General features: G+C 43.3%; 1 protein-coding gene across 1 annotated transcript in view; it reads right to left on the bottom strand.

Moving 5' to 3' along the window:
• RNPEP (arginyl aminopeptidase) overlaps positions 1 to 26958 on the bottom strand; it is a 40514-nt gene extending 13556 nt beyond the window's left edge. Inside the window, exons 1-8 of the mRNA XM_030220989.1 lie at positions 26436 to 26958; positions 24154 to 24294; positions 20197 to 20348; positions 14622 to 14738; positions 14217 to 14452; positions 7296 to 7409; positions 6086 to 6198; positions 938 to 1046 (exon numbers count right to left, since the gene is read on the bottom strand). Of these exons, the coding sequence (XP_030076849.1) occupies positions 938 to 1046; positions 6086 to 6198; positions 7296 to 7409; positions 14217 to 14452; positions 14622 to 14738; positions 20197 to 20348; positions 24154 to 24294; positions 26436 to 26828 (1375 nt within the window). The 5' untranslated portion in view covers positions 26829 to 26958. The remainder of the gene's footprint in view (positions 1 to 937; positions 1047 to 6085; positions 6199 to 7295; positions 7410 to 14216; positions 14453 to 14621; positions 14739 to 20196; positions 20349 to 24153; positions 24295 to 26435) is intronic.
• Positions 26959 to 27434: the final 476 nt, after the last annotated feature.

Raw genomic sequence — 27434 nt, 5'->3', positions numbered from 1 at the left:
GCAGATCAGCAATGCGGCCGCGCAGGCTTCTGTTTCTGTGAGTCTGACGTCCTGCACATATGTGCAGGACGTCAGACTCGCAGAAACAGAAGCCTGCGCGGCCGCATTGCCTCCACATGGAATGTTGCCAGTGGAGGAGTAGCCTAGCACAGAGGTAGGCAATTCCAGTCCTTGAGAGCCGCAGGCAGGTCAGGTTTTCAGGATATTCACAATGAATATGCAGGAGATAGATTTGCATACCATGGAGGCAGTGCTTGCAAATCTATCTCCCGCATATTCATTGTGGATATCCTGAAAACCTGACCTGCCTGCGGCTCTCGAGGACCGGAGTTGCCTACCCCTGCCTTAGGGTATCTACAAGTGTGGTGCAATAATGTGACCATAAGTTCCACCCTCTGACAGCACGCAAATTGAATGATCTAATGGGAAGGTTCTTTGACAAGAGAATTATAGGTACAGATAGGTAACTGCCTTTTCTTCTGTAAGTCTGGCAAACAATGGATAAAATATACTATTCATGGTATCCTAGCCCAATATAGGCTGTTTGAACTAGAGCCCAAAAAGGCACAAAGAGGGATGGTTGAGGTCAGTGGTTCTGCTAGAACCTACTGTCAAATGAACTCTGAAACATTTCTAGAAGCTACAACCACACTGTAACATGTGCTAGATGTGACTGTATATAGCGTGTTGGTCTTAGAAATACAATGATTGATAGTCAACCTCCTTCCCCTCTCTGCTCTACCCTATAATTTTCTGTGTCTTCCCCATTTCTCCCGTTGCCCACACTATGTAAGCCGCTTAGATAACACGTTTGATGGGCAAAGTAGAAGCCCCGAATAAACTTGGAAATTTGAAGGCTGAACACCTACCTTTTGTCATTTATTATCTCAACATCACTACCCTGGGGATCCTGAAATTCAGTAAACAAAATACTGACCTGGTTTGCTTTCCACACCTTCCTTCCTCAGCTCCGTGAAATAATCCAAGTAAAATTCCAGTAAGTCCTCTGCCATTATACTTTCAAACTTAAATCGGTTCACATAAGCCTGTAATGGAAGGGTTTCACTTTTCTAAAGACTTTTACCAAAAGAATGATATTAACAAGCATAAACAGTTTGCGATGGAATTAACACAGTAGGCTGAAATCACGTTTCAAAGCTTTTCACAAGTTTTTACCTTGAAATTTGAATGAGGCAATATTTTGACAAAAACAAAACATGAAAATGTTTGCAAGTTTTGATATACTAATTAAAATTGTGTTGCAAGGCAGTTTTGGCAGTCATGAAGGAGGGGCCCAAACAGGCCAATGTGAGGTAGTAATGTGGCTTTTAGCCACAAGAAAAAGACACAGCTTTTTTTTTTGGGGGGGGGGGGGGGGGGGTGAGGGGGTATGGAATTTATGGATTTAGCTCACATCTTTTCAGTAGGAGATCTAAGCGAGTTACATTCAAGTACAGGAGGTTTCTCCATAGACAAGCAGGATCTCAACAGCCACACGTGGGTGATGTCAACACTTGATGGAACCAAGCCGGACCCCTATCCCACAGGTCAGAACTTTCTGGAAAAACATTTGAGCCTGCACTGGAGCTCCTCAGAGCAGTCCCTCTCAGAGTCAAGTTTTTCGATCACAACTTTCAACATCAGAAAACGGAGCTCAATTTAACCGACACAGTATTCGTTATGAAGACGAAACTGGGATTTAAGGATGTCCAGCTTGTAAAAAGCAAAATGTAATAGCCACACATGATCTGTGTAGTCACTATATGGGCCTGTCTCATGATGTGGGAAACTGAAAAACGTGCCCAGATGTCACCGAAGACTGCAAAAATCAAGGAGCTAGAAACTAAAATTTGTAGACTGCACTCAAAGATTCTCAGATGCTAGCTCAAAAGGCCTCTAATGGAAATCAATCTGTCAGATCAGACTTGAAAATAGAGATTAGGCTCATTTAGACTAATAAATAGGGATTGAAATAGTGCTTACTCACTCTTAAAACAATGCCAAGATTAAAAAAAATAATAAAAGGTCAGTAAGAAAAAAAAAAGTGATTTGGTTGTTAATGGTGATAGCGGCTATCCTGAAGGCACCAATAAATCATCCTCCGATACCTCAAGGTGGGCGGTTCAGGGTTGAAGGAATAGGACCGCTGTTTTTAATCTACTATAATAAAACTCACCCTCAACGTTCTGAGGACACTGACGTCAGTGAAGCCAAGCCCTGACTTCCTTCAAAAAGGTTCGAAGGTTCGTGGTGGTGAAGCCACCAAAATCGCTCCGGGCCCCGCCCTCGAGGGCGGAGCAATGGCAGAACAACGAAGGGGTTGGCAGGGATTGAGGCAGGGAGGCGGGGGGGGGGGGGAAATCGCTCTGGGCCCCACCCTCGCATCATACGTCATGACGTTGGGGGCGGAGCAATGGCGACAAAAACCTTGCTAGCGCCCATTTCATTTGCTCTGAAATGGGCCTCTTTTACTAGTATATTTATAAATGATTTAGAGATGGGAGTAACCAGCGAGGTAATATAAATTTGCTGATGACACAAAGTTATTCAAAGTCGTTAACTCGCAAGAGGATTGTGAAAAATTACAGAAGGACCTTATGAGACTGGGCGGCTAAATGGCAAATGATGTTTAATGTGAACAAGTGCAAGGTGATGCATATGGGAAAAAAGAACCTGAATTATAGCTACGTCATGCAAGGTTCCACGTTAGGAGTTACGGACCAAGAAAGGGATCTGGGTGTCGTTGTCGATAATACACTGCAACCTTCTGCTCAGTGTGCTGCTGCGGCTAGGAAAGCGAATAGAATGTTGGGTATTATTAGGAAAGGTATGGAGAACAGGTGTGAGGATGTTATAATGCCATTGTATCACTTCATGTGTTCAATTCTGGTCGCCGCATCTCAAGAAAGATATAATAGAACTGGAAAAGGTGCAGCGAAGGGTGACAAAAATGATAGCGGGGATGGGACGACTTCCCTATGAAGAAAGACTAGGGCTTTTCAGCTGAGGGGACACATGATAGAGGTATATAAAATAATGAGTGGAGTGGATGTGAAGCGTTTGTTCACGCTTTCCAAAAATACTAGGACTAGGGGGTTTGCAATGAAACTACAGTGTAATAAATTTAAAACAAATAGGAGAAAAAGTTTCTTCACCCAACGCATAATTAAACTCTGGAATTCGTTGCCGGAGAACGTAGTGAAGGCGGTTAGCTTGGCAGAGTTTAAAACGGGGTTGGACGGTTTCCTAAAGGACAAGTCCATAGACCGCGACTAAATGGACTTGGGAAAAATCCATAATTTCAGGAATAACATGTATAAAATGTTTGTACGTTTGGGTAGCTTGCCAGGTGCCCTTGACCTGGATTGGCCGCTGTCGGAGGACAGGATGCTGGACTCGATGGACCTTTGGTCTTTTCCCAGTATGGCGTTACTTATGTACATGGCATTGAAGCTCCTCCTCCTCAGACCTGACGTTGCCAACCTCTAGTGCTTTCCCTTCAAAGCACTCCTCCCTCGGTGCCAAGGGCTCCTTTCTCTCAGGGTGGTGCGGGAGATCCTGGGATTCCTCTACACTGGCTTGATGTACTTGAAGCTCCTTCAAGTTCACCTTCGGCCATCCCAGAGCTTATCTAGAGAAGTTCCTCCGGACACACAGCAAAGTGATTCTTCAGTGCTAAAAAATAGCTGGAGCCATCTAATGAGGGATTTGACAAATCAGTTAAGATTGCATAGTCCCAAGAAGTGCTGAAGTAACACTCACCTTACAAACATCACTAAAAGAAAAAGGATACCTAACAGTTTTTCACCATCTCTCAGCCTTGCATTCCAAAAATCTGCAGGCTTCGAAAGTAAAGGGGAAAAAAGTCACCATCTCAACAAAATCCAGGGATCATGGGAGTTCCTGAAGGAGAAATATGAACAGAGAGGTGAAGACCATCATCTCCAACAGGTGTTTAATCTAAATGTACCAAAGGAGACCAAATGAATATTATTCCAGAGAATTCTTTTTCCAATACCTTCTCCATTTATAACTTCAGGAGGAGGATAATATCAGCTCCACATCACCGGATTGGAAATTGGACATAAAGCTTAAGTCTACCATGTCCATATTACTGTGCTTCGTCTCCAGGATTATCATTTGATCCTTCCCCCTCCACGACCTGAAAAATAATTCTTAGCCACAGGCTACATCTTATCCAAAGTTTCTTCTCAAACTACAAGAACTTGCTCTGACTACACTTGACAAACCAGCTCAGAGGTCAAACTTTTGGGTGTACTAAAGCATTTTACCAAAAGAATGGTATTAACAAGTGTGAACGGTCTACGATGGAATTAACACAGAAGGCTGAAATCTCATGTTTCAAAGCCTTTCATAAGTATTCAGCTCAGCGTATTCTATATATCACATGGAAATTTAAGCCTATTCTATAAAATGTAGGCGTACTTTACAGAATACGCCTGTGTATTTTTTACCATGCAGATTTTTCAGGCACCATATATAAAATCTAGCCCTAAGAGTATACCTTAGTGTCAAAGCAACATATCACGCTTATATAGACATACCACCCATTTCTAGACAGACACTCACGTCTAGAAAGATCTCATGAACTTAGACCATCTTTCAAAAAGCCTCCTGAATAACAGGGACCTTAACTTAGTGCTTTTGCCACTTAGAGAAGCTGCCATTTGAACCACTAGGCTCAGTGGATGTGAAATTTATCTCTTGGAAGACTTTATTCTTTGTACCTATTGTATCAATATGATGCATTAGTGGATTTCAGGTACTAGTACACTAATGGTCAAGAACTCATCCAAAATTTCTGCCAAGGGTACTCTCTGGTTTTCATATCAGTCAACTGTACTGCCAAGCTTCTTCCCACCAACACATCAAAGTTCAACAGCAAAAAGCTCCATACACTAGACTGTCAACAAGTAATTCAAGTCTACTTATGGAGAACAGAATCACACAACAAAACCCTCCTAGCTCTTTCCTACTATCAAAAAAAATGAGGTGCCCCAATGCAGAAAACAACTCTGTCCATATGTGATTTTGTAATGCATTCATTCTGCTACTGTAGGATGAACATCTTTTCGAGTCACACCACACCAGCTAAGAGCCAAAGTGACATCAACAGTGCATGTTCCATTTCACTAAAACTGAGCATGGGGGTGGAGAAGCAGGGCAGGCAGTGTGGCAGCAAACAGCATTGGAGGAAGGCTTCTACTGGTGGGCTTGGGGACCATCACCAGCCAAATCAGCAGACCTGGGGGGGGGGGGGGGGGGCAAACCCAGCTCCCCCCATGGCTACATCACTCATGTACAGCAAGATCCAACCACACAATCTTGCCCTCCCATCTCAAGGTTGAAGCACATCCTGAAAGAACTAAAGGACTGAGAGGGACTGCATGGGAGCTGCAGTACTGGCTCAGAACCTAATCCAGAGGTTTCTAAGCTCTGGGAGAGGGGAACAGCTTGACTCCATCAGGTTGTGGTATCACCCAAATGCTGTCCTTTATTCTTCACACAAATAGGAAGCAGGCAAAAATGTAGTATTGCAGATCCACAGTGCTTTGCAGTGGAATCCATGTTAAGTTGGTTCTGGCCTCATATGAACAAAAAGACAGTTCAGGCCATTCCCCTACATAACCATTAGGCTGGTTACTCCAGTGTACTTCTATATCAAAGAAAGCATGCAGGTGCGATCAGGGAAATTAGTGGAGGAATAATTAAGTTTGACTTGTAAAAGCAAGTTGAAGAAATAATACGAGGCCTTCCAGAGGAGAGCTCTAAATAAGAGAGGTTGGTGTGCATTAGGGGTTAAAGAATTGCCTCAAGCTTGGAGCCTTTTGTCCCAATCCCCTATCCACAAATTTGCTGCGTACCCTTAATAAAACCACTTAACACCATTACGCTTAGAACTATGACCACAAAGCTCTTCAAGAAAGTCTAATGTCCAACTTCTGCAAGAACAGTGGCCCCAAATGACTTTTCTTTTGTACAGCTCTGTGCACACAGTGTTTCTGAAATAATTATGGATTAAAAAAAGGCAAAAAAAAAAAAAAAAAAAACCAAACCACTGTACCTGCAAGAAAGCATCAAATTTATTCTCATCTCCTACAAGGTGGGCGAGGTAGGATACAAAGGAATATCCCTTCTCATAAGGTGTTTCATTGTATGTGTCATCAGGATCAATTCCTGAGGAGAGAAAAACAAACAGGTCAAGCTTTTAAAAACACAACCGACAGCTTCCAGTAATGCCACTTCTTAATGACCATTTGTAATACGTTAGCGCTCATAACCCAAGACTGATTTCATTTGCATATTTGTTTCCAATTTAAGCTGACCACAGATTTTTTTTTAAATCTTGACAAGCTAACCTGCACCTTTAAGAAGAGGAGGGTAATTTTCAAGCCATTTATGGGCGCACGGAGTTATTTAGGCAGGTAAACTACCCTCTCTTATACACTTTTAGTCAGATTGACACAAGATGTTCCCATAGCTCAAGACAGGACAACGAGCGTAAAATTGTACTTTCACAGCTACATACATTATCTTCTGTCGAAACAGCATAAGCACAAAAACAAAAAAGTCTGCAGATCCTCTGTATCCAAGGACAATTTTTAAAAGGAAGGAAGGAATGCGCATACATTTCCTTTGAAAAAAGTACAAGCTGGCGGTAAGTTGGAAAATCGTCCCCATGGTGCTGCTAATAGACAACACCTACAGAAGGTGACCTCTCCACAAGAGAAACGAAAACCAAATGAAGCGAACAGTGGATCCCAAAAAATTCCTCTCTCAGATGGTGTTTCTTGAACAAAGTCTTTATTCAAATCAGTAAAAAGCGACCCGACACGAGTACCAAAAATCAACAGACCCCTGACGCAGGCCTTTAAGGCCGAAACACGACTCGGGTCGGGTCGCTTTTTTACTGATTTGATTAAAGACTTTGTTCAAGAAACACCATCTGAGAGAGGAATTTTTTTGGATCCACTGTTCGCTCTGTTTGGCTGCTAATAGACAAACACCGAAAAGGTGCAAAACTGCCCATTCTAATAGGAAATTATTCTGCAATTTGGGAGCACACCTGGGGAATTTTCTGCCTCCCTGGAAGGACTTCAGCACCCTCATTAATGTAAACTTTGTGCTTAAGCTATGGGTCTGTAAACAGCTCACTGGGGTTTAGAAAGCAGCTAGGGCTGTGCTCCCAAATAGACCAGCTTATTAGCTTCTTGGTGGCCTTCTCCTAGGAGGTAAAGTTAAGCAGTGCTGTAATGAAAGAAGTTAGTACACACCTGGCTCGATTTTCACTCTCAGTTTGTTTAGCGGGTGATCCTCCCCCGTTGTGTCCATGTGCTGGCGTAGCAGAGCCCTCCCGGTGGCAGCTTCAAGGCAAGTGAAGGCAGGACCTGAAGAAGCAGCAAAGTTACACTTTGGATGGATCCAATACTCTACTACTACTTATTTCTATAGCGCTACAAGGCATACACAGCGCTGTATACCATACACAAAAGACAGTCCCTGCTCAAAGAGCTTACAATCTAGATAAGACAGGTAAACAGATAGATCAATTAAGGGTAGGGGAATAAAGAGGTAAGGATAAAGGACAGGGCAAGTGAGTTAGGAGTCAAAAGCAGTGGTAAACAGGTGGGTTTTGAGTTTGGACTTAAACGGCTAAGGACGGGACTAGACGTACAGGCTCAGATCAGAGAGACTTTGTGAAGGTGCCTCCTAAAACATAAAGGAGTTTCACACACATAACCATCTGGCACATAAGATAGTAAAAGGGGAAATTCTGTAAGTGGACACCACATTTCCACGCCCCTTGTGTGCGTAATATTATAGAATATTAGCAATTAAGCTAGCAAGGCACTTAAGCGCTATTCTGCAAGGATGCATAAGTGGGAGAGTTGTGTAAATGCAAGGGGTGGGGGTACATATGGGTGGATCATGTGCAGGGCTGCCATTTTCACCTTAACTTACAGAATGCTGTACATTACATAGTAGCATAGTAAATGACGGCAGATAAAGACCTGTATGGTCCATCCAGTCTGCCCAACAAGATAAACTCATTTTACATGGTATGTGATACTTTATATGTATACCCGAGTTTAATTTGTCCTCAGGGCACAGACCATAGAAGTCTGCCCAGCACTCTTCTTGTACTAAAAGGTCTGAAGATTCTGGAATCCTAAAGAGTTACAAGATTCTGGAATCCCAGTTAGTAGCAACATTCCATGTACAACTCCAAAGAGTAACATAGTAAATGATGGCAGATAAAGACCTGTACGGTCCATCCAGTCTGCCCAACAAGATAAACTCATTTTACATGGTATGTGATATTTCATATGTATACCCGAGTTTGATTTGTCCTTGCCTTTCTCAGAGTACAGACCGAAGAAGTTTGCCCAGTACATCAGTATGCAGCAAAGACAGTTCACTACTTCACTTTTTAAAAAACCCACTGACAGGAACACCTTGTTGCACTATCACCCCATGGCTTTAAAAAATGGGATCCCCGTTGGACAATTCCTGCGAGTCAAGCGTTTATGCACATAGACAGTGGTTGCTAGCTCCTCGATCAAAAGACAAGTACCCCCAAAGCAATATTCCATGTGTTCTGCCTTATTCCAATTCTGGACAAGAAGTAACAAAGATCATTTATAAACACTGGCCCACACTGCGTTTACATCCTCAACTCATGAATAAACCGCAGATATCATTTAAAAGAGCCAAAAACATGGGTGAACTGCTATCGGTTTTTCGAGATACAGGATCCGCAGTTGCGGCCAGTGATGAAGGGCACAAACGGTGTTTGAATTGTATCTATTGCCCTTATGCTATGGAGAGAAATAACGTTGTCAATCCTAAAACCGACAAGCGATATTACTTACGGGGCCACACAGATTGTAATTCGGCCCAAGTTATATATGGGATACAATGCCCCTGTTATAAATGGTACATCGGCCAAACTAAGCGCAAAGTTAAGCAACGCATAGGGGAACACATTAGCAATCTACGGGTCAACAAGAGAGAAGCTCCGCTGGTAGAACATTGGGGACAACAACGGCACTCAATAGCAGATTTAAAATATGTGGTTTTGACTCGGGTGAACCTCCGTTGGGGGGGGGGGGGGGGGGGGGGGCGGGTGACATATCGGCTGTTTTAGCAAACATCGAACAGAGATTCATTTTTCAGTGGGGCACAGGTCAGCCCCAAGGTCTCAATAAAGAAATAGCGGTTGCTTTAAGAGCAGCAGCAATTCAACCTCCTAGCAAGCCTACAATTGAATCTAGAGAGAACAGTTTAGAAGGTAATGGAGTGGAGGAGTGGCCTAGTGGTTAGGGTGGTGGACTTTGGTCCTGGGGAACTGAGGAACCGAGTTTGATTCCCGGCACAGGCAGCTCCTTGTGACTCTGGGCAAGTCACTTAACCCTCCATTGCCCGCCGCATTGAGCCTGCCATGAGTGGGAAAGCGCAGGGTACAAATGTAACAAAAATAAAATAAAAAAATGCACATATAATAGCTTTTAACAATATTCATTTATATGATTTTTGAACTCAAAATGTTGGTTTTTTGAATTTAGAGACTGGAACACAATCCCCTGAAGACACCGTAATGGTGAAACATGGTCTCACGTTGGGAAAGATCTCACCTTCAGAATTGTTTTTAAATCACAATAGAGCACTAACACTGGTGGAAGAGAGTCACGGCTGCAGACAACATAGCACCACAAGGGACTTGCCTTTAACAAACATCATATCAGATAAGTGGAAAGATACGTTCTATATCTTTAATATTTGTACATTTACTTTAAGAACTGAAGTGACATTACTATGTACTAAGGAGGATAGGCAGGCCCAGTGCGGTGATGTTTGAAGTTGGTGCACTATTAAAAGTTACCGTGATAATGGTACAAGGCACAGCCACACATACTGAGCACTGCAATATAAAAATAATATATTAAAAAATATATATATTAAAAGCTTCTTGATGCGATACATTAGTAATTCTGGTAGTAACAGTGAATTACACTAGTACATACTGCATACCAGTCTATAGCAACTTAGCACCCAAATAGTTAGTATTTGTAGAATTCAATTTTAACTGCCAGACCCATGACCATTCTTCTAATGTTCGGCGATCCCTTCTCATCGTTTCTACTCCCTCCAGGGTATCCACTCTATTGGCTATTTTTGTGTCATCCACAAAAAGGCACACCTTTCCTTCAGCAATATCTCCCACAAATATATTAAACAGAGTAGGCCCCAGCACCGACCCCTGAGGAACTCCACTGCTCACCTTCCTTTCCTCCGAGCGGATTCCATTTACCACCAACCTCTGCCACCTGTCGGTCAACCAGTTTCTTATCCAGTTCACCACTTTCGGTCCTAAGTTCAACCCTTTCAGCTTATTCATGAGTCTTCTGTGGGGGACCGTATCAAAGGCTTTGCTGAAGTCCAAGTAGATTACATCTAGCGCACGTCCCTCATCCAGTTCTTTGGTCACCCAGTCAAAAAAAGTCAATAAGTTTCATTTGGCAGGAGTTTCCTTTGGTAAAGCCATGTTGCCTCAGGTGATTACAAGCGTCCCTGTCGCACTTCTATGACTGCAAGTATGTAAGGCCTACAGCACCACTACGAGGTTACACAAGTAATTCTATAACTCAATCTGGGCGTCACGTATCCTCAGGATGCCTAAAACGAGGCACCTGCTTATTGAACTGCCCCTTAAATGCCCATGCTCGAGCAAATATGGAAGTCAATGACTTATATTCAGCTCAATGATGGGGTTACAAAAAATTATTAGGGGGGTGGGGAAGGGGGATAGAACGTGGCAGTCTTTTTACAATGCAAACATCTTATAAAAGAATTATTCTAATGATGGCTGCTGCAGTGTGGGACCGACAAGAATAGGAATATGCAGGGATATATTTCAGCCACACCTACAGTACCATATTTCTAAAGGTTCTACTCTGCCCTGTCCCATAGTACTACTCACCCACTATCACATCAAACTTCTACTATCCAGTCATTATCACTAAAGATACCAACACCGAGCAACGGTCACTTGCGTTCCCCCCAACACATACATTAACAGGCCACTACTCATCTAACTTGAGCCCCTCCCTCCCCCACATACTTTCCCTTCCCTTTAAGATGGACCTTACCAAACCTTACCTCTCCTTGCATGTCTTGTCTCTAACCCCCCTCCCCCACCTGTCTCTCTCCTACTCCCAGCTACAACCCATCATTCTCTTTGCCGCTCAGCTACATAGTTCTGCCACACTCCACTCCAGCCTTGTTCAACTACTTTGCCTCTAACCTCTTCTCATCATTCACGGTCCTGCACTGCATCCCCACCAGTTCCTCTCTCTCCCTCATTCTGCTTCTAATGGTCCTCGCCATTCTTTGTCCGTGTGTCTCCCCTCACCTTCTAGTGATCCCTTTTACTGTGCAGACTGCTGCTCCTGCCCCCGCTGCAGTTCTATACTTGCTACCCAGGACTGCTGCTGATCTTGAGATCTGCCTGAGCCACCTCCAAGCTACTTAGTATGCCCCTGAACTTCAACTCTGCCACTGCAAAATTGAGCTGTGCACACCAGTATTCCATGGCAACAGGAAACATAGTACCCACCTAGAGTATTGTGTTCGGTTTTGGAGGCCGTATCTTGCTAAGGATGTAAAAAGAATTGAAGCGGTGCAAAGAAAAGCTACGAGAATGGTATGGGATTTGCGTTACAAGACGTATGAGGAGAGACTTGCTGACCTGAACATGTATACCCTGGAGGAAAGGAGAAACAGGGGTGATATGATACAGACGTTCAAATATTTGAGAGGTATTAATCCGCAAACAAACCTTTTCCGTAGATGGGAAAATGGTAGAACTAGAGGACATGAAATGAGATTGAAGGGGGGCAGACTCAAGAAAAATGTCAGGAAGTATTCTTTCATAGAGAGAGTGGTGGATACTTGGAATGCCCTCCCGCAGGAGGTGGTGGAGATGAAAACGGTAACGGAATTCAAACCCGTGTGGGATAAACAAAGGAATCCTGTTGAGAAGGAATGGATCCTCAGAAGCTTAGAAGAGATTAGCAGAGCCGGTGATGGGAGGCGGGGCTGGTGATTAGGAAGTGGGGCTAGTGCTGGGCAAACTTCTACAGTCTGTGCCCTGAAAACGGCAGATACAAATCAAGGTAAGGTACACACAAAAAGTAGCACATATGAGTTTATCTTGTTGGGCAGACTGGATGGACCGTGCAGGTCTTTTTCTGCCGTCATCTACTATGTTACTATAGTACTGCCCGTCTGCCTCTCCTGGCTTGTAAATGGAACTGGTACTGCACAGAAAACCTGAACAGACTGCATTTGCCCAGCAACAGCTAATGCATTGGAATCACCACTTGGAGCTGCCTAGAGGGTGACAAGACAGACTTTTTATAGTATCAGATGATATAAAAATATCCCAGAAGTTAAAGCCACCCTCTGTGTTATCAAAACTGATATGTCAGGTACATACACATATGAAATTATGAGAAATCTTTCCAAATAGATAACTTGTGGCATAAGGAAGCACTTCATCTTGAAGAATTTCAAACACAATGAGCTATCGATAATTTTTTAAAACTGATAGCAAAGTAAAAATATCCCAGAAGTTAAAGCCACCCTCTGTGTTATCAAAACTGATATGTCAGGTACATACACATATGAAATTATGAGAAATCTTTCCAAATAGATAACTTGTGACATAAGCAAGCACTTCATCTTGAAGAATTTCAAACACAATGAGCTATCGATAATTTTTTAAAACTGATAGCAAAGTATTTCTGCTTGCTATGTGCACATTTCAAACTCAGTATGATAAGTACATAAGTATTGCCACACTGGGACAGACTAAAGGTCCATCAAGCCCAGTATCCTGTTTCCAACAGTGGCCAATCCAGGTCACACATACCGGGCAAGATCCCAGAAAAGCTCAATACATTTTATGATGCTTATCCCAGAAATAAGCAGTGGATTTTCCCAAGTCAATTTAATAATGGTCTATGGACTTTTCCTTTAAGGAAGCTGTCCAGACCCTTTTTAAACCCCGCTCAGCTAACCACCTTTACCACATTCTCTGGCAACGAATACAGGATATACAGGAGAATTCAAACTCAGTATGATATACAGGAGCAGATAGCCTTCTTCTAGCCATCTTTGAATATGCAGAGGATAACATTATAAAATTCTGTAAAAATATTTTGTATACAGTACACTTTTCCCATTTAGGTCCCATTCAAATTTTATGGCATAAGTAACGTGTTCAAGGATGAGGTCTGTCATGTCCAAAGCAACTGTTGTGGCAAATCATCAATCTATAGCCAACGATGACACTAGCAGTAGGTTTTTTTTTAATTTCCAGCTTCTTATTGGTCATCATATACTCTGTGGCAGCTTGGAGATGTATGTACACCAGGGGCGGCCCAAGGCAATCAGATGTCCCCCCCCCCCCCCCCACTTCCTTCCTAAATCTCCTCCCCCACTCTACCTTCCTTTTTTTCTTTTCCAAAAGTTGGCAGCAGCAGTGATTTCCATACACTAGCAACAGCTTCCCTGTACTGTAGCCCGCCTCTGAAGAAAACAGGAAGTTACATCAGAGAGGCAACTGCAGTACAGATGAGCCGGTGCCGGCAGAAGGGCAGCGTACGGGAATCGCTGCCACTGACTTTTGTAAAACAAAAACAAAAAAAGAAAGATAAACTTGGGGAAGAGGGTTGAGGGAGGAAGGAAGGAAGGAAGGGGGAAGCCAGACTGCAGCCGGTGTGTGTGCGTGCCATGAAGAGTGCCGCCTGAGGCCCCCACCTCAGTTGGCCTAATGGTAGGGCCGCCACTGATGTACATCACCACGAAGACCAATGGCAATGCAGCTTTAACTATACTTGACATCACAGCTCATCTTTGGTAAGCTCAAGCAAATCAAGACTACGAGGACAAATTGAATATTAATTCATAGCTGCCTCTTTCCCTATTGTAACTACCATTTCAATATGCTCTAGCTATGTAGAAATGTAGATGTCAGCAGAAAAAGGATCCCCAGCTCCACCCAAACTGCACCTCTCTCTGGTTTTATCCCTTATGTCCCAAGGCCCACTGCAACAGGGAAAAGCCACATTCCCTCTAGCTCCACATTTTCACCTGACCGCTTAAGTGCCAAAAGATAAAATAAACCTCACCGTAGAGTGTGGTGGTAATTCTTCGCTGGGCATACATGGTGAAGCCTTCATTTAGCCAGAACTCCCCCCAGTTGGCATTAGTGATCAAATTGCCGAACCAGCTATGAGAGATCTCATGAATGATGACATCAGCCAGAGAGCGGTCACCAGCCAAGAGGCACGGCGTCACAAACGTGATGCAAGGGTTCTCCATACCACCAAAGGGAAAGGATGGTGGCATGAACAGCACATCATATCTGGGAAAGAAGAATTGTTAGAGGTGAAACAGCTTGAAAATTATTCTTCACTTATTTTGGAAAGGGGGGGGGCAGGGTTTGTTTTTCCTTACTTACTGTATTGAATTTTTTTTTTTTTAACATTACAGTCCTTAGGAATCTACAGATGCTAATGAGTGGAAGACTGTACCTTTCCCAGACATATGGGCCGAAGAGTTTCTCTCCAGTGCTTAGGTACTCCTCAATCACACCATCAAACTCCTGCTTTGCAGCCTGAATGAGACAAGGCTCAGCCCACACATGGCTCCTGAAAAATACAGAGATGATCCAGTTTTATATCTTACTTGCAGGAAATTTTTTTTAAACGTTATCTTTAACTATAATGAACTAGTATGCAAACTATTTTTTTTTTTAGCCATTATTGATTTAAATTGTATTTTTAGTTTTCTTCATTATTACGTTGTACTTAACCTACTAAGTCTTGTTTATTGTAAACCACTTAGGACCGGAAGGATCTAGAGGTCCAGAAAATTTGGGGATTAGTTTAGATTAATAAGGAGGATGCTCGGCATGGAGCTATCACCTATTGTGGTTTCAACTATTGGGCTCTTTAATGCAGGAGTGAAATGCATTAAAAACCATTCTGATCTCTTTTCGGTAACTTTCCCAAAACAGCTGCTACAGAGCTCTCAACCCAGCTTCAATTTTGTATTTCCAGAATTAGAGAAAAGTCTCCAAAAGTCAAGGTTCAATCCCCTAGGTACCATGGAATCCCAGAACACGTTGCCCAAAAAATAAATAAATATAAAATAATAATGTCATTACCTTGCAGCAAGATGGAACGATTTCTAGCATGATTACTGGTTCATCAATGTTGATTTTTTTTTTGTATGTTGCTGGCCATGTGACAAGCACATTGCACTGCCATTGTGGAAAGTCCCCACTTTGATCCCTGAATCATGCTTTACATTCCCATGGTTGGCTAGGGCTTAGGGTGCTGAGGGTGTCATTGCTTAAGAGTGCCATCTATTGGCCACAATTAGACCCCATGATTACAGGGTTCTGGAAAAAGCTCAAGTGCATGGCCACTAGCCCAGGACTGTCAAAGTATTGAACAGACCAAGTAGGTTGTTTTTTTTTTGGGGGGGGGGGGGGGGGGGGGAAGAGAAACCTTTAAAAACATGGGGGAAAACTCCTGGACAATTGTGAATGACGTTTCATGGTGCCAGAGCTTAACCCTAGCTACTATTTTATCACGTTAAAGGGGAAACTCTAAGCTCTTAGTCTGCTACATTGCGAAATTACTTTATCAGTGCTTACGTCTGGAAAAAAAAGGCAAAGGGCATTAAAGACTCATCAAAAAGATTAGAAACTGAAACAGTAATCAGAAAAGAAACACTCATGCTGCCTGGCCTTTATAAAATACAACGTCAAGAAATTTAAGTTCAGACACCTTGCAAAGAAACCTTCTTATTAATGGACAGGAAAATATTGACTCCCCCCATTCTAGCTCCTACTCGGAGTTTGATTAGCCACACCTAAAAACTGAGAAATGAACTACAGCAAATATTTGCCTTATACTGCATCCACCCAGAATTATTTTTTTTTAATTAAGAAGATTCTTAAAAACCCTCAGCAGAACTTGTGTCCCTGTAATTCAAGAGAGCTTAGTGAGTTAGCCATGTTTTAAAAATGTCTGTTGCTGAAAAATGCAGCATTGGAATGTGGTTCACTGGAAGATAAAGGGTTAACAGTACGGCCTAAGCAGTAATGAATTTTCACTGGGCACAGAAAGAGATCTGAATGAACAGCTGCTGACATGGGACTCCACCGATGAGCAGCACCTTAAAACTGAGAACATCCTGTTCCAGTCCTTTCCAGAATGGCTACGCTCCTATCCTGGAATACAGCTGGAGACTCATTCAACCTAAAACTTGGGCTGGAGGAAACTTAAGTTTGTGTATTTCAAAATCTGGTGAACCAATGAGAGCAATGTGGTAACACAACAGTGTTGGTCCGGACTTCATCTATTTCTTACTATACCCAACAGCTATAGTCATCTGCTAATTTTGCTACAGTATGTCTAACTCTTTTTTTTTTTTTTTGTAATTCAACTGACAGACCTTTAGAGACATTTTAAATTGTTAGGCCTAACAGGTCCATTTACTACTATTACTTATTTCTAAAGTGCTACTAGACGTACGCAGCGCTGTACACTTGAACATGAAGAGACAGTCCCTGCGCGACAGAGCTACAATCTAATCAGGACAAACAGGGATAAGGACAAAGAGTAGCAAGATTCCGGAATCCCAGTGATTAGCAAGATTCTGGAATCCCAAAGAGTAGCCAGATTCAAGAATCCCAAAGACTACTACTTCTACTACTTATTTCTATAGCGCTACTAGACGTACGCAGCGCTGTACACTTGAACATGAAGAGACAGTCCCTGCTCGACAGAGCTTACAATCTAATTAGGACAGAAACTAAGGTGTGCCAACAGATTTCGTGCACACTAAATAATTTGCCCATTATACTCCTATGGGATCTTATCATTTAGCGTGTGCTACATCTGTTAGCACTCCTTAGTAAAAGAACACCTAAGTGTCAAAGGAAGAGACAACCACACAAGTGTGTTAAAATTCTAATGCTTTTCAATAATGTAGCCTGTAGGACTATAATATATTTTGAAGGCTCGACAGCCCTTGCTCGCACTCTTCTACTATCTGAATTCTGCAGAATAAACAAGTTATACCAAAAAGATTAAGCCCAACTCCACACTTTCACATCCCATATTAAGCCTGAAGAGAATCTGCAGTTATATAAATAACCCACCGACCTCGGAGCACTTTACACCTCACTCATAAAATACTCTGATAACACTAAGACCACACAAAAAACAAACAAACCTTGAAATCCATTTGTGACTCCATATATACACTCTCTCTACTTCAGGAAATAGGTGGAGGCTTGTTCTTCTCCCAAGCTTTTAATGTAAGTAGTAACTTGCTAATAGCAGGACTTGCTTTATCCAGTCCTAACCTAGATGGAGATCATTTTCCTGCACCTTTGACATCATGTACAATTTTCTTTAAGTTAGAAAACAAGGTAGAGTAACAGAAGCTAGTCCCTTTATCTGCCTATGAGGTCCTTTTACTAAGGCATGCAAACGATTAGCGTGCATTAAATAAGATGCCCGCTATATTTCTATGGGCATCTTACTTAGCGTGTGCTAAATCTGTTAGCACACCTTAGTAAAAGGACAACCCCCTATATGTTCCACCTCTGCTTACACCTCATCTACTATAATAAAACTCACCCTCAACGTTCCGAGGACACTGACATCAGTGAAGCCAAGCTCTGACTTCCTTCAAAAGGTTCGAAGGTTCGTGGTGGTGAAGCTGCCAAAATCACTCCGGGCCCCGCCCTCGAGGGTGGAGCAATGGCAGAACAACGAAGGGGTTGGCAGGGAGGGAGGCAGGGAGTGGGAAATCGCTCCGGGCCCCGCGCTCAAGGGCGGAGCAATGGCAGAACAACGAAGGGGTTGGCAGGGAGGGAGGCAGGGGTGGGAAATCACTCCGGCCCCGCCCTCGCGTCAAACGTCATGATGTTGGGGGCGGAGCAATGACAGAACAACGAAGGGGTTGGCCAGGGAGGGGGGGGGGGGGGTGTTGGCGACGAAAACCTTGCTAGCGCCCGTTTCATTTGCTCTGAAACAGGCTTCTTTTACTAGTACTACTATAAAAAATATTTTATTGTGTCAAAATTTTAAGTAGCATACTATAGGTACCAAAACAAAAAGGTGGAAGGAAAAAAAAAAAGTGCCTAGTAATTGGCTCGTGACGCTAGGTAGATGCTTTCTTTCTAGTTTGGAGTTTTCCCAATTAATTTGGTTCACATTTATCTACACGCCGTGAAGCATTTTGATCTATCTTCAGTGACCTCTGATGAAGGCTTTGAGCTGAAACACGGTCCGTGTAGGGTCACTTGGTTTATCCTTTCACTGCTTTGTGGACTACTGCTTGTGAGTTTTGAAAATAAACTTTTTAGGCACTTCAGTTTTTGCCTGTGTCTTTTTGGCACTTTTTTTTTTCCTTTCGCCTTTGATTTGGTACCTTTGTTTTTTGTGGAAGTTCTATGGACCCCGTTTTGCCTTTTAAGTAGCATACTATGCCATATGTGCTCTTATTTGAATATTTTTTCCTACTGAAATCTAATGCCTTTGTCCAAATTGTTCTTACTGTACACACCCAACCTGAAAAGTAAACAGTACTTAACGACAGGTTGTGATGGGTGCTGAGGAGATGAGGCTGATAATGGCTTAATTGGAGAGGCGAACTGGAAATCGTTCTTTACTTCTTGGCTACAGCCTACAACGCAACCAACTTTGAAGGGTGTAGATTGCGTTGTAGGCTGTAGCCAAGAAGTAAAGAACGATTTCCGGTTCGCCTCTCCAATGAAGCCGTTATCAGCCTCATCTCCTCAGCACCCATCACAACCTGTAGTTAAGTACCGTTTACTTTTCAGGTTGAGTATAGAAGGTCCTGGGGTTCTTACTGTACACCACCTTGGGTGAATTTCTTCAAAAAGGCAGTAAATATATCCAAATACATAAATTTCAGGTGGCGTGTTTTGCTGTCAGTGCCCATAAGCCTGATCAATCCTACTGGTGTGTGCTACTATTAATAAGCATCTCAGTTTCACTTACTGTGCTACCATATAACAGCCAAAGCCATCATGCAGACAGAAAAAGTAGTTAAAAACTTCCTGGATGATTTAATGAAGGGATTGTACTCAAGCTACTAGTTCAATAAGAAAAAGCATGCACGCCAAAGTTACAGATTTCATCCCAGCCTTTGGTGGGTCCTAGGTGGTTGGGCAGGTGCAGTCCCAGAATCGTTGCATATGCCTCTGTTTGTAGAGCTCCACTACCTACAGATCTTTACTGTAGTACTCTTCTGTTCCCATGTACTGTTTTGCCGATATTGCACATTCTATCCTGACATTTTGATGGAATTCTTTTGTACTTCTCACAATAAAGGCAGTATATTAAGTAACAAACGCCACATTGGATCAATGGATTATTTGAATTTTGATGCATATCTGAAATGCAGTATATTAAGTAACAAACGCCACATTGGATCAATGGATTATTTGAATTATGATGCATATCTGAAATAATCATCTGTGTTGATCATTGCAATGCCCTTTGCGGTAGTCTTTTGGGCAGTGTTAAAGAGGCTGCAAATATTGTAAGGTGTTGCAGTCTGGGTGGTATTTGGGAGTAAGACAGGCGAGTGCTTTTCTTGGTTGTTGAAGTTATAGTGGTTATTTATTTGTTACATTTGTATCCCATCTTATTAGTGGATGAGTGAATAAAGATCACATTACTGGTATTCATCTTATTCTTTATAGAGTCTAAGGTCTAACAAACCACCTTGTTTGGTAGATTAGCTGATGTGGGAGCTATGTTCCACTTAAGGTTGCTTTTTGGAAAATGCCTTCATAGTGGTTCAGCCTTTTCAATAGACTGCCTCTTGATGAACACCAGGATGTGTGATCTCCTAGTGTTTTGGGAAGAAGTAAAGACTTTGGGTCTGGCATGGAAGTTTTGCGTTAGAAATGTGTGTATAGGAAATATTCTTGATGTTTGCTGGTGTTATGGAATTATGTGCTTTATGCGCTTTCATTTTGAACGGCTTTGGACAGGCTGTGGATTGGGGATGCAGTATACAAGCTTTTATAAAATAAGAAGCACCATCTGTTACCTAGGTCCGACTTTAGCAGAAACAATGTCTCCAACAGCCAAAGCAACCAGGTAGACTGGGATGGGTTGACACATTTTGAAGATAAATGTGTTCTCTTGTTCTCGTTTTTCCCATATGGTGGCACTCATCACTGCTGTGAAGCCTTCAGGTACCTAAAATAAGGAAGAAACATTGCAGGAAGCTTCTAGTGAGGCATAAGCGTTCTCATCGCAATGCACAAGAATATGACTCTTTAAGACTACAGAACAAGTTAAACCTAAATTTTAAAAAGAAAAATGAACCTACACTAGACAAAGTAATGACATTTTACCCTACATGAAAATTATTGATCAACTTGGAAAAAAGAAGAACCAATTTCTTAAAGTTTCCCCAAAGAATTTCCACCTTCTCCAAACCTAAAACCCTGTAAAACTGCAGGAGGTTGCATTTAAAACTGTTGATCTCATCTGCAAATAGCTGGGATAATATGGGATACAAATGCAGCAAATAAATAAATCTAGGCGATAATCAACAAGCTAATTAACACCAATTAGTTTTAACAAGCAATTCTTGGCACTAGACTTAATTGGTGTTTAGGCTCAGGATCTGCTCCTAAAATTTATGCATGATCTTAGGGAGCGCGGAAATGGGAGGGTCATGGGCAAAGCAAGGCATTCCTACAAATTAACGCACATTTTATTTATTGATTTAGATTTTGCTCACACCTTTTTCAGTAGTAGCTCAAGGTGAGTTACATTCAGGTACTCTGGATATTTCTCTGTCCCAGGAGGGCTCACAATCTAAGTTTGTACCTGAGGCAATGGAGGGTTAGGTGACTTGCCCAAGATCACAAGGAACAGCAGTGGGATTTGAACTGCCCACCTCTGGATTGCAAGACCGGTGCTCTAACCACTAGGCCACTCCTCCACTCAGCAACATTCCATGTAGAATCTCAAATAGTAGCAACATTCCATGCAGAATCGTCAATATTTATTTAGAGTTTGCTCACACCTTTTTCAGTAGTGGCTCAAGGTGAGTTCCATTCAGGTACTCTGGATATTTCTCTGTCCCAGGAGGGCTCACAATCTAAGTTTGTACCTGAGGCAATGGAGGGTTAGGTGACTTGCCCAGGATCATTGTTACAGAATAACGGGGATATGCACCTAATGGAGGTGTGTATATTTGCATTACATTTTAGTTGGTGCAAATGGGCGCCCCTAACATTAGGTACTATTTTTTTGCCGTAAGTGCTAAACTATAAACTGCACTTATAGAATACTACTTTTTTCGGCACTATATACAGAATCTATTCTAGCCCATGGTACTTCTCCTTACTCTCCCATGCCGATACCAGTGAATTTTCAAAACAAAAGTATGAATGTATGCAGTGGCGTTCCTAGCTTGGATTGCACCCGGGGCGGATCGCCGATGCGCCCCCCCCCCCCCCCCCCCCCGGGTGCAGCGCCCCCCTCCCCCCGCCTGTGAAATTACACCTCCCCCCCAGCAAAATGACACCCCCCTGGGTGCACGCCGCTGGGGGGGGGGGGGGGGGGGGTGCCGCGGCGCATGCCTGTGGGCTCCAACTTCGCTAACTTCGCTCGTTCGCTGCAGCTCCCCCTGCCCCGGAACAGGAAGTAACCTGTTCCGGGGCAGAGGGAGCTGCAGCGAACGAGTGAAGTTAGCAAAGTCGGAGCCCACAGGTGCGCGCCGCAGCACCCCCAAGCGGCGTGCACCCGGGGCGGACCGCCCCCACTGCCCCCCTTGGTACGCTACTGAATGTATGTCTTATTTAACAATTACCCCATAGAATTTATGCAACAATTTTTCTGCATTAATTTATGCACATAAATGCAAACTCCGTCCCCACTTTGTTTCCAGGAAAGCCTAAGCTTAGACTGGGTAAAGTTTTGTGCAATGTTAACTGTGCACCAAATACTGCTTTACTTGCAAAGCTACCTTTTAAAATTTGAGGAAATTTTATAAAAAAAAATGTTTTTGCACAGGTAACACATGGCTTTTACAAAACTGTGAATGGGAAAGGAAAATGGGACAATATACTACCTTTCTATATTTTTTGCAACTACATTCAAAGCAGTTTACATAGTATATACAGGTACCTATTTGTACCTGGGGCAATGGAAGGTTAAGTGACTTGTGCAGAGTGACAAGGAGCTGCAGTGGGAATCAAACCCACTTCCCCAGGAATCAGAATCAAAGTCTGCTACACTAACCACTAGGCTACTCCTCCACTAGCAACATTCCATGTAGAATCTCAAATAGGGAAAGGGAAATGGGACTTGATATACCGCCTTTCTGTGGTTTTTGCAACCACTTTCAAAGCACTTTGCATAGTATATACAGGTACTTATTTGTACGTGGAGCAACGGAGGGTTAGGTGACTTGCCCATAGTCACAAGGAGCTAGTGGGAACTGAACCCAGTTCCCCCAGGATCAAGGTCCGCTGCACTAACCACTAGGCTACTCCTCCACTCCTGGATATACATATACAAAAGTAGGTACCCTTCTGGGCCAAAAAGTGGTCACATTTCACTGTAAGATTAATACTATGAGATTGCTACCACTCATGACTCCCACTGCTTAGCCTTGTTTTATTTTATTGCCCCCCCTCCCACACCAAATATCCCTTACCCATTGATCTTAGATGCTGTTTGATGATTTTCTATCCTGTTTGTAAACTGCTTTGATATCAAAGATATGTATGTGCAGGATGTCAGACTCACAGAAACAGAAGCCCGTGCGGCCGCGTTGCTATCTGCAAGGGCAGGCTTCTACATGGAATGTTGCTAGTGCAGGAGTAGCTTAGTGGTTAGTGCGGGAGACTTTGATCCTGGGGAACTGAGTTCGATTCCCACTGCAGCTCCTTGTGACTCTGGGCAAGTCACTTAACCCTCCATTGCCCCAGGTACAAATAAGTACCTGAATATATGTAAATCACTTTGAATGTAGTTGCAAAAACCTCAGAAAGGCGGTATATCAAGTCCCATTTCCCTTTCCCTAACAAGCTAATGAGTGCTATCAGCACTTAAGCAATAATGAGCCCTAATTGGCACCAGTTTGAATTTAGGCACACAACTCACTAAGCAGATTCTGCAATGTGTGCCAAATTTCTAATGCACACAGGCAAAAACCGGATGTGGTTGTGGGCGGGGAAATGGGTGTTGTGTGGGCGTTCTGAAATTTAGGCGCCTAGTTACAGAATATGGCCTAGTGCACCTAAATCTGCACGCAGGGATTTACACCAAGTTTTCACTAGTATAGATGGATGCACATAGATTTAGGCACTGAAATCACTATAAGCGTATTCTATAATCGGCGCCTAAATCTACGCACCGATTATAGAATACGCTTAGTTGGCACTGATTTCAAAAGAAAAAACATTTTTAACACATGGATTGGCATGCACTAAAATGGCACTTACTGCAGCACACCTAAGTACAACCTGCGATACACCATTTTAAACTGCATAGCTTACTAAAAGGACCCCTGAATTTTTACAAGAGGAAAATAATTACAAGAAATGTGGAACAGCTGGAGAATGCCTATCCTTGGGGATGGAAGGAAAGCACTCCAGCAGGGCAATATTGTTTACAGTTAAGTATATGAAGGCCCAGAAGAGCGGTACCTACTGAAACCTGAAGCCTCCAGTTTATGCCACCTTGATCCCAGCAAACAACAACAACAACAAAAACCATTATGAGAAAGTGATGTCTGCTGCAACACAAAGCATTCTCTTCAGTGCAGTCTAGCTTACACAGTTCTAGGATTTAATATTTTAACCTGGCTGAGCAATAAAGACACCATGACTTTGAAAGATGAACATTCCCTTTAAGGATGCAACTACTGCCCTTTTAAAAACAGGACCTTGTCAACAAGTTTTTGTGATAAACTAGGTTTCTTATAAAATCAGCTAACTTATACAGTACATCATGTTATAATGCTTTCTAAAATTAATCTCACCTTAATTGTGGCTGAATATTTGCTCTTAACGGCAGGAGTGTCAAAGCAGGGGAAAATGGACCTATTGAGCACAGCTTGGCCTTGAGTGTAGAGATAGGGCTTCCGCTTCCCTGCTGTCTGTTCTGGATTCAGCCAGGACACCTAATGGCAGACAGTGTGATAGCATCAGTGAACATAGTTTAGCTGCACTCCAGCAGAGAATGTACTGATCAAAGGAGTGTGGAAACCCTGGAAGAAGGATCTGTTAAGAAGAGGGAAAAGCAGAAGTATAAAGGAGTGGCCTCTTCTTTTGGACTGTTTGACAAGGCTCAAGCCAGGGCATCTGTAGCAGCAGCCATGGAGAAGAAAACAATGGCCATTTGAAAAAGGGGGAGGGGGAATGAAAATGAAAAATACACTTCTTGCTGAATTAACACAAATTTCAACTCTACTATCCTTTTGTAAGAGCGTGAAAACTCCCCCACCCCAAAAGATACGACTGATTAGAATTGATTACTTTATGCTGTTTCAGATTTTGTCTGGCCCTTTTTTTCTGTACTTTTAAATATCTAGTGTGTAAATCATTTTGAAAGATTAGTCATAAAAATATATAAATGAATATATAAACCACAAAATCAAGCAGCACTTCAAACCATGTATGTTATTTTTCTATAATCACTTTATGTATAGTCCAACTTAAAGTGTCACAACACATAAGAATAATATAGTAAAAAGCATACTTGTATTAGTTATTATTCAGGTGCATAAAACAGGCTTATAGAAAGATATATCCAGGTGAATCCACGTGATTTAAAAGTTGAGAACACAAGAACCGTCCATAAAGATATTGAGGAAAGAATGATTATAAGGGCTAGGAACATTTTGGTAGGAGCCAGGGAAGAAACGCCTTTACAATTTATTGTTAGTAACTATTTTTACCCTTTTTATCTAATGTTTATATTTCGATTGACTTTTGATCTCTTTTTCCCCTCCTCCTCTGCTGTTCCTTCCAGTCTCAGCTCCTCCTCCTGGCTTCATGTGCCTCCATTCAGACTCCTCTCTACTCGGCAACATTAACAGATCTTTCTGTCCTTAAAGGCATATAATGAACTTGAAGTTAGTTCTCTTAACGCTTCAAATTTTCAAAAAGGTATTTATTCTGGGTTTAAAGTGAACGTCCGTCGGTCACGGGAGCTGTCCAGATCCTGGTGCTGAACGGCAATGAAGTGTTCATCGATAAACCCCAGATGTTAGTAACCATCTTTTATTTGGCTCCTGAAGCAAAACGTGGTCAGGCCCGGGGAGGTGGGGTCCTGGCATTCTTAGCAACTCAGATGTCCCAGCTCTCATTTCTCAACGATCTCTATGCTCTGAATCCTGGACAAATTCCTCCCTCTTCCCAGATCCGTTAGCTACGTTGGGGCTCTTTAGAAAGGGCATGTCAGATCCTTCGGTTCAGTTTTAGCCCCCCCCCCCCCCCCCCCCCCCCCCCCCCCCCCCCCCCGACAGCCCAAATGTGGCTTCTCAAAGGAGCCTTCAAACACCTTCCAGATAATTTAGAAAGCAATTTTAAAAAATCACACTCCCCTACAAATAAAAGCGCATATAGCATTAGCCAACAATCCACAGGGATTTTAGTATGGAATTTCTGTGCGTTACCCTGAGCTTACACTTTGTATCTGCTACAGCATTTCCAGCTACTAATACTCCTGCAGCACCTACCAGCCTTAAACTTTCAAAGGGAAACTGGGTAGGCCTTTCCCTTTAAAAGTGCATTTGCAAACCAGTTTTTTTCTAACAAATTGCACCAGTAGAGGACAACTTTCAAAGCACGTTACCTATAGTAATCAGCCTGAAAATTCACTTCCTTCAATTACTTAACGAGTTTTAAGGCAAAGGTACGCATGAAGTTGTGTGTGTGTGTGTTTTTTTTTTTTTTTTGCCGTTATTCGTTTCGGTTTTGGTTTTGAATGCGTGCAAACCCCATAGGTTAAAAACTATGCTTGGTCTTTGTCCCAGTGCAGACGGTCTTAAAATAGCCTCCCAAGTTTAATAGCGATTCCGGATAGAGATCCCAACTCTCCCATATCTCTTAAAGGGTAAAGGGTCATGGATTTCGTATACCGCCTTTCGGTGGTACAACCAAAGCGGCGGTTTACATAACTTAGCCTTACCCCCAAAGTAGCTTCTCAGACCTAGGGAGTGGAAGTGAAAGAGGAACCACGACACAATCAATACAACAGGTTAAGATACAGAGTTACAGACTTGTGTAAGATGTCTGGGGACGGCGGCTGAGCACTTACCCCGGGGCCCTCCCCTGTCTCAAACTCGATCTGCACCTGGAAGTCGGTGCCCACTTTCCAAGGCTCAGGGAAGGAAAGGACCAGAGCTGAACCATAGTGGGCGAAGGGCTGCGTCTCGTACGGAACGTGCACCAGCTCGGAGCCCTCGCCCGCTCTGTAACTGATACCCTGGAAGCAGAGGCTCGGGTGCACGTCCAGTACCAGGCGGGCGGCTTCCTGCAAGCAGCGCAGCTCCAGCGTCTCCGTACCCCGCAGCCGCCGCTGCTCGAAGTCCACCTCCAGCTCCAGGTGGAAATGTGTGAGCTTGAACTGCCGGTAGCTGGAGGCCGAGGCCACGTCAATCGCCAGCTCCGAATGCAACCGCAGCCGGCTAAGCTCTTCCGAACACGCCATCACCGCACCCACCACTGCTGCGACTAGCCGAAACCGGCAGCAGCACCTCTGCCGGAGAAGATTCCACTTTCCAGAGCGACCTGACGTCACCAGCGCGACAGCCCCGCCCCCTGACCACAACAAAAATGGCCGACCAGAACTCGGCAGAAAGAATGTGCTGCGCAGCTCGCAGGCATGATTTTATTGCGTCATTGCAGCCGCCCTGAAGGAGGTGCTAGTTTGCTGCGTGTTCCCCCACGTCGTCGGTCATATACCCAGCCAGTTTTAACCCATGGCTGTTTAAGAAATGATAGAGTGAGTCCTAGGTGGTAAGTCGGAGGAGTACCTGGGAGGAGCTCAGAAGGGTTTAAAGGGGAGGCCCTGAAGGAGGGACCCTGTCTCTAGTTCTGCCTCTTGATACAGTAACTAGCTGTGTGTTACTGATAGTCCCCCCCCCCTCCTGCCAGTTGACCCATAGCAAGAGAAGGGGGAGGCCTGTAGTGTTGCAACCAGTCAGGGGCGCAGCTAGGTGGGGCCAGGGGGGCATGGGCCCCCACAGATTTAGTCCTGGTCCCCTCCACTTTTGAACCCCCGCCGCCACCGTAAGGTACCTTGCGGCGGCAGCTG

This window comes from Microcaecilia unicolor, chromosome 12 (genome assembly GCF_901765095.1).
Source record: "Microcaecilia unicolor chromosome 12, aMicUni1.1, whole genome shotgun sequence".
Classification (NCBI taxonomy): Eukaryota; Metazoa; Chordata; class Amphibia; order Gymnophiona; family Siphonopidae; genus Microcaecilia; species Microcaecilia unicolor.
The sequence above is the reverse complement of the archived record's forward strand: the minus strand, read 5'-3'. Positions and strand labels throughout refer to the sequence as shown.